We start from the raw sequence: 8194 nt of genomic DNA on the forward strand, positions 1-8194 counted from the left end.
CTAGTGAGTGAAGCAGGTGAAAGCCTTTGTGAGTGAAGCTAGGTAGAGGAAAATCTTGGTGAGTGAAGCTAGGTGAAAGCCTTAGTGAGTGAAGCTAAGTAAAGGAAAATCCTGGCGAGTGAAGCTAGGTGGTGAAAAATTCTAGTGAGTGAATCCAAACATGAGGAAATCCAGGTGGATCAAGGTTGACCGATACCTGGTGTTTGGAAGTCCAAATGGGTCAATGAGGACCGAACACTTGACACGAGATGGTAAGTCCAAGTTGGTCAAGATTAACAAGATACTTGACACTAGGAGAAAAGTCCAAGTGAGTAATGGAGAACTGACACTTGGCACGAGACGGTAAATTCAAGTGGATAAAGGTTAACCGGACACTTAGCACAGGGAGAAAAGTCTAAGTGGATTAAAGGTTGACCAAACACTTGGCACGAGGAGAAAAGTCCAAGTGAGTCAAAGGATTGACTGTATGCTAGGCATAAGGAAGTCTCAACAGGTCACGGTTGACCGGATGTTGAGCAAGGAAACTCTATACTTGAATTTGAGCAAGTTTGGGTTGGTCAATCGATTAGGTGATCGATTGAACTAGAACCCAATCGATTAGTAGATCAATCGAGTAGTGCTTTTTGACGCGAGGAGCTCAATTGATCAGGTGATCGATTGAGATAAAATTGCTTGAGCACAAAAGACTTCCCAATCTATCAGCCGATCGAGTGGGACACTCTAATCGATCAACCGATTGATTGGAGCAGGTTTTCTCGCAATATTGCAAGCAGACAAAATCGATTCTGGGTCTTCTACGAGAGTACAGAGACACTCTGAATCAATCAGTTGATTGATTGAAGCTTCCCCAATCGATTGGTCAATCGATTGGGATATAACCGTTGCACAGGTTGTGAGGTTTGGACGGTTAGGATCGCTTGGATCTGACTTGGCAATCAATTGGGAGCCCTAAAAGCGCAGATATAAACGCGACAGCGAGTTCAAATGCGACATTAACTCTTCTCAAACCTTCTTCTCTGATTCTCACCACCGATTCTTGAAGGTTCTTGGAGCAAAGTGTTGCTGCATTTCCAAATATCAAGAGACTTTTCCAAACAAGAAGAGAGCAAGCTAGGGTTTCATTGTTGTAAATCTGGTAAGATTTCATTTGTTTAGCTTCTTATTTTCTTCTTGTTGTATTGAGAACTTGTACGAGGTTTCTCCACCTCCGGAGTATTTCTGAGGAGTATATTCATAGTTGATGTGTGAGAGATGGTCAGATCCTTGGATTAGTCACCTCATCTTGAGGTGGATACCAAGTAAATCCTAGGAGCTTGGCTTAGAGTTTATCCGCTGCAACAACATCTACGAAGCGAACGAGACAAGCTATTCACCCGCTCTTCTAACTCCGAAGTGCCCCAACAATATTTATATTTAGAGTAATGGATTCATTTCGATTATCTATTTGTGAATCTATATATTGTATCATAAATGTGAACACCTCATCCTAAATTGGATCTTTCCTACTTTGATGCAATAAAAAATTAACCATATTATGAATAAAAATTCTATTAAGATTGTGAATATTTTTAAAAAATAAAAGTGAGTGGAGGAAGTCAATAAATCATTAAATGTGTATTTTACTAAAATTGTACTATAAACCTTTTAGGATTTATCCTTTTAGAAATAATTATCTTTTAGATAAAAACAAAATTAGAGTTTTGATTTAAAGAAGTTAAATAAAGACAGGGCTAACCCTAGACTTTGAAGGGTCGGTGAAAAAAAAAGACCCTTTAAATTCTATGAATGTCAATGAATGCATAATGACAAGGATATAAGAAATGTCATTGAACTACCATTTCAAAGTGGAGCAACAATCTGGTTCATCAACCATGGCATTTTTTGGATTTAATCATAAGTTATCCGTTTTGTTGCAACCTTAAACTTTTACCATGAGGTCTGCACATCTACAAGGTGTTAAACAGTGAAGCTTCATGAAGGTTTGCTAGTTGCTATGAATAAATTTTCTCAAGAGCGATAATTAAAATATATGGTCAAAATGAATTTTACCAAAATGTTAGATTACTAACCAACTGTATTACTGTGTTTGTGTAATATATCTTGTAATACCTAAATCACATATTCATGTATATTCTATCCTTGTCCGTTTTCCCTATAATGGCACAATGCCTACCCTTTAATTATCCACCTTAATTACTAGAAATCTAAAAACCACATATATTAGAGAAAAAAAACTTTAATTTGATGCTGAACCGACAATCAATGGAAAGTATAATCCAACCAAACATATTTAAGCAAAACAATAGATGCATAAGCAGAAATAGAAACCTGATACGCCCACCTGATGCTGCGATAGTGGCCACGAAGCCCAGAGGTGACTATGAATTTGTGATGATGGCGCTCGAGATCACTAGGGTTCACGACTTCGTGTGACCGGCGCGTTGTTTGCACCTAATAAAGCCTGTCGAGCCTTCGGTGTTGACGTCGACGTTGGTGTGGCAGAAAGGTTCAAAAAGCAAAAGGCAACATATTAGGTTTAGCCGTTTAGGAAAATAGAAGATGGTGGAGGAAGAAAATGTTCTGGATGCTTTTATAAAAACAAGACCATAACAATTTGTAATTTATAATTAGATCATTTTTAATTAAATTTTTTTCACTGATACAAGATTGTTTGTTAATACTATAAAAAATATAAAAAATTTATTTAAAAATAAGAAAATGGGGCCCACCAAAAGATGAGGCTCTCTACGGTGGCCTCACATTGACCACCTCTAGGTTGTCACTGAATAAAGACATCTAGAAATTAAAAATGTCAATCTTCTTACAGATTGATAATGCTAATATATAAAAAGGGAAAAGGATAACTAATAACTTGTAGAAGAAAATATACATGTCTTAATTGATCCTAGTGAAAAGGTTCTCGGTAGGATTTTAAATGTTGTTAGTGCTTTGGAGTTTTTCTATAATACTTAGAATTTTGGAGTGCTTTTTCTGTGTAAGGAGTTTTGGAGTTGTCGGATGAGTGATTTACACCAAACTAAAGCTCAACATCTCAATTTAAAGGATGCTTCTCCCTATAGGAAGATTTGAATGTTGACCTAAAAAAAGAATAGAGTTGAATTTTGCCTGATCGTTGTAGTCAGAGTTGGCCGTGAAGAAGGTGACGTTTCATCGATTAGGACTTCGATGGTCGAGATGGGAGGGTCGTTTGTTTTCATTGAGTTGTTGCACCGTGTAATAGACTGTCATAAACACGTCAGTGTTGGAAATGACATGATGTTTAGATTTAGATTTTCTTATTTGCCTATTTTGACAAAAAAGCTGCACCATTGTTAGCCGTCGGCATTGATTCGAATGCACACCACTAAGAAAATTCGAACGTGGTTCAAATTTCTCTTTCGGTTTGGATGCATGCAATAGCCACGAGGGAAAATGCTAAGGATAAAATTCGTATCCCATACATGATTTAATAATTTTAAAAATAATATATGTGAATTAGGTATTTGTTAAAGTTAGCTACATGGTTTAATAAAAAATTATATTTAGTTTGTTAAAGTTTATAAATAAAGATTATGAATTATCCATAATAATGTTTACAAATGTTTATGAAGTTTTTGAATGATATTTATCATTTTTTAATCAAATATATAAAAATAATTTTGTAATATTAAATTAATTAATTAATTAAATAATTTTTAAAATTTAAATAATCAAATAAATTTAAATTAAGAACTGAATGAATTAAATTCAAGTTAAATTTATGAAAAACATCAAGGGAAGTTTGAACTAATATTTTAATGATTTAATTCATTTTAAGTTTAACTTAACTCTACTTATTTATTTTATTAAATAAGATTGAATAATAACAAATTTAATTTGATTTAGCTCGTTTGTAATGATAGAAATTTTAAAGTTGAATGACTTTCTTTTTGAATTATCTATTGAATAAATTTAAAATATAATTTATACATATTTAAAATTCTACTATATTATCTTCTTATTGATTCCCTGCATTACACCCGTGAGTGGGTAGGTGCTTAGAGGGAGGGGAGGGTAGAGAAACGATTTATCCAATCTGGTCACAGTTGACGAGTCCGATCTGACCCGTTCCATGTTCTGATTTATTTGGCGCCGGGTTTCTTCGTCTCGGTAGATCTTCCTCGTCGTCTTCTTCTCCTTCGTGGTTGGTGACGGTGGGGATCGTGCTCGTCGGGGTGATTTTCCTGGATTGATCATTCGATTTGACCATCGATTTTTCGTGCTCGGTCGAGAGAGAGGCGAAGGGAGGATGTCGTCGGGCAGTCGGAATAACTACGGCGAGTTCAACCAGAAGATCGACTACGTCTTCAAGGTGGTACTGATCGGGGACTCGGCAGTCGGGAAGTCGCAGCTTCTAGCCCGGTTCTCTCGCAACGAGTTCAGCGTCGATTCCAAGGCTACCATCGGCGTCGAGTTCCAGACCCGCACCCTCACCATCGACCAAAAGACCATCAAGGCACAAATCTGGGACACCGCCGGCCAAGAAAGGTTATCTTTTTCGCCGATGTTTTCCCTTTTCGTTCCCTGATTTTCCCTGTTATTTCATTTGCTATTGATTTGCCTGATCAACAATCAAATAAAAATTCAACAACCAAAAACAAAAAAAAATCTTTTTCACGGTGTGATTGATATCTTTTGCAATCATAATATGAACAAGACGGTTAATCTAGTTTTGATACAACAACAAGCAAGCCTAGGTGGGGTCAAGCCTTATCCTACTAGTTGGGGTCGGCTATATGGATCCTTTTACATTCTATGTTCTACTATGAAGCATGCTTCAGAATATTTCGTCATTTTTCTTTCAGTTAGTTATCTTTTTTTTTTTTTGTCACTCTGATTAGGCTACTTGACTGTAGTTTGGTATGAACTACTCAATATCTAATGCATTAACTGCCTCTTTATCGCCATGATCAGGATGATGGATTCGAAAGTCAATCTGCATTACAATGTGGAAAGGAAAGCCTCAATCTACAATCTGCAAGAAGCTAATGCCCATTTCTTTAGATTGGAACTTAAATACACATGCATAACCATTATCTATGACACAAAAAGGTCACACTAGGAACTAACCTATAATATTGCACACCCTTCTACTTTTACACAGTATTCTAAATTTCTAGTTGCTCCACTAAGAATGTGGGCAGTGCTACATCTCTCCCTACTCTTACTTCGTTGATCTTTATGGTAATAGGTCTAAGGTGTTTTAGCTATACCTGTACATTCATTGATTGAGAATTCTTGTGCCTTTCCTATAATGCTGATTATTCACCTAGACATTTTTCAGACAAACTTATTGTGTGGTAGTTTTTGAAAATTTTTCTGCATTGTAGGCTTCTAGTGTTAATTTGGTAACATAACCACAATCTCTATAGTAACTCAAGTAGACTATATATTGGTTGTTTTAGCTTTGCTCATTGTACACTTCACTCACTATAGACTGTAGTTCTTCATTCTTAAACTAATTATGTCACTCAACTACGTGGTTGAATCCAAGTCGACTATTTTCCACAAATGTTTACTGCATAGGATGCACATTCAATTATGCAACTGAGTTGATCCATTAGTCAAACTTATTATTCTAGCTTTGTTTAGATAAATTAAAAATACTTAATGATGTGGCAATGATCATAATGACACCAAAGTTATGAATTTCATAGTGTCCACCAAAAGAAACTCCCTTACCAAATCAGTTGCAAAATTTGTCATATGGTTTCTTTGGTTTACCTTGTTTTAGAAAGGTGGAAAATGTAAGTGCTTTTGATTATCTATTGTTTTTGTAGCGGGCAATCCCTATTTGCAAAATTAGCCATTGAAATCACGTAATAACATCAGTTAACTTCTGTTTTGGAGTTGATGATCTTGCATATAAGTCACCTTTCATTTGTGTGGATTGCATTGATGTGTTAACTCAAACCTTCCTGTAGATATATTATAATCTAGAAAAACAAAAAAATTTATGAAGTATTATAACGAAACAAATTTATCCAATTCAACATAGTAAGCCTTTATTTTGTTGATTGCAAATTTCTTGCATTTCATGTTGATAGGGGAATTTCAGTTTCTGTAAATTTAATCAATGAAATGGACTTGCTTGAGCCAGAAATACTTCTGGAAATACAGCAGAACTCTTCCATCAAATTCATAATGATGTCATGCTTGCCATTTTACTCTGAGAATATTTGGTCCATATAAGGCTTTCTTTAAATTATTTTCCCTATTGCCTCAGTCTAAGACTATCATTTATATTCTCAAAACTGACTTTTAGGGTATGAGTTTGGATTTAATTTTGCTATATGCACTTTGATAGTTGGGTTATCTAGTTCGTTGAATGTCAAAGTCACCCAAATTATTTAGTCGAATATCCATCTTAAGCACAATATATTAGGGAAATTCCAGATAAAGCTAATTTCTTTGTTTTATAAAGCCGATTTCACTTCTTGTTAGAACTTTGGATGCTTGTGCTATGTCCAATAACTAAATTTCCAATAATATAACTTACTATTTTATCCCAAAATCAGTTTTAGGTGGCATTTTTTGGTTGAATTTCAAAACATCCTAAACAATATATAGTTGTAAAATCTTCTTTCCATTTTTGAGATACGTGGATTAAGAATATGTTTTAACATATGTTACCTATCATGATCATCAAATCTCATAACAGTTGAACTCCATCTTGTTTAGGGTGCAATTTCAGATAAAGCTATTTAATTTGCCTCTTAAATCAATTTCTCTTCTTGTTAGAATTTTGGATGTTTGTGCCATATATAACTAAATTTCGATAATCTAATTTACTTTTAAAACCCAGAATTTGATAAAATGCCCTTTTCTAGGTTGAATTCAGTGTGGTATCCTAATCGATACACAGTTATAAAATCTTGTTGTCATATATTGAGATGTGCGAATTAAGAGTATGCTTTATCATATATTACCTCACTTGATCATCAGATAATCAACCTTATTTCAGACAATAACAGTGAGAATACTGCCTTTAATTCTCAACAGGTATCGAGCAGTAACAAGTGCATACTACAGAGGTGCAGTAGGAGCCATGCTTGTCTATGACATAACTAAACGTCAATCGTTCGATCACATGGCTAGATGGCTAGATGAACTACGGACGCATGCTGACCGAAACATTGTGATAATGCTCATTGGAAACAAGTCAGATCTTGGAAGCCTTCGTGCAGTGTCAATTGATGATGCAAAGGAGTTCGCCCAACGTGAGAATCTCTTCTTCATGGAGACATCTGCACTCGAAGCTACCAATGTTGAGAGTGCTTTCGAGACTGCGCTCTCTGAAATTTACCGTATTGTGAGCAAAAAGTCTCTTGCTACTAATGATGAGCCTGGATCAACCGGGAACTCAAACCTAACGAAAGGAACTCAAATAGTAGTCCCAGGGCAAGAGCCTGCTGATACTAAAGCAACCTGTTGCTCATCTTCATAGATTCTATAGATTTTGTTGCTTTTCAATTCTTTATGGTTAGTTTTTCCTTCTTTCGTATAACATTTTTCCTTTGCTTCCTGTCCATTTTCCAATCTTTTACACTTATTATTATTCTCAAAATGGATATTTGTGTAACAATCTGATTGATTTCTAGTATGTAATCTGACGAACATTTTGAAGGTTTTTTTAAATAGCATGAAAAAGTCTAGATCAGGGACTTGGTTTGTAAACTGTGGCCACTAGTATGAACAGGATGCTCAATTGGTTCTAGGATTGATTCTCCTTTGTAAACTACTCTTTATAGAGCTTTATGTAGAAATTCAGTGAATCAACAATATGTTTGATGCCAAAATTCATTATAGAAAATTCCACTTTTATTTGCTAACTTCTTTATTTAGCCTCTAGAATTATGATAAATTGCATAATAACCAAGCTAGCAACATTAGGCAACTCGATAACATGAGATTTAAGCAATTTATACATGGCTGAGATTATAACAAATATACATATTAATTAAAAAAATATTTAAAAAATTAATTATTAATGATAATATTTATTTAAATACAGATAATAGTATAAATGAGGATCTGATCGAACAATTGATTGTTATTGTTGTTTTATTTAATTTTATAATTATTATGTACTATCTCATTCGTATCATCTCTTTTTGCAAGTATTTTCGCATCATTCCACAATGGATTGGCGTAA

At 34.8% G+C, this 8194-nt stretch overlaps 1 protein-coding gene across 1 annotated transcript; it reads left to right on the forward strand.

The window, feature by feature from the left end:
• Nucleotides 1-4046: 4046 nt before the first annotated feature.
• LOC122054740 (ras-related protein RGP1-like) lies at nt 4047-7699 on the forward strand. The gene is made up of 2 exons (XM_042616181.1): nt 4047-4527; nt 7042-7699. The coding sequence occupies exons 1-2, from the start codon at nt 4289-4291 to the stop codon at nt 7484-7486; spliced, it is 684 nt and encodes a 227-aa protein (XP_042472115.1). The 5' UTR covers nt 4047-4288; the 3' UTR covers nt 7487-7699.
• Nucleotides 7700-8194: the final 495 nt, after the last annotated feature.

Source organism: Zingiber officinale, chromosome 1B (genome assembly GCF_018446385.1).
Source record: "Zingiber officinale cultivar Zhangliang chromosome 1B, Zo_v1.1, whole genome shotgun sequence".
In the NCBI taxonomy this organism is placed as follows: domain Eukaryota; kingdom Viridiplantae; phylum Streptophyta; class Magnoliopsida; order Zingiberales; family Zingiberaceae; genus Zingiber; species Zingiber officinale.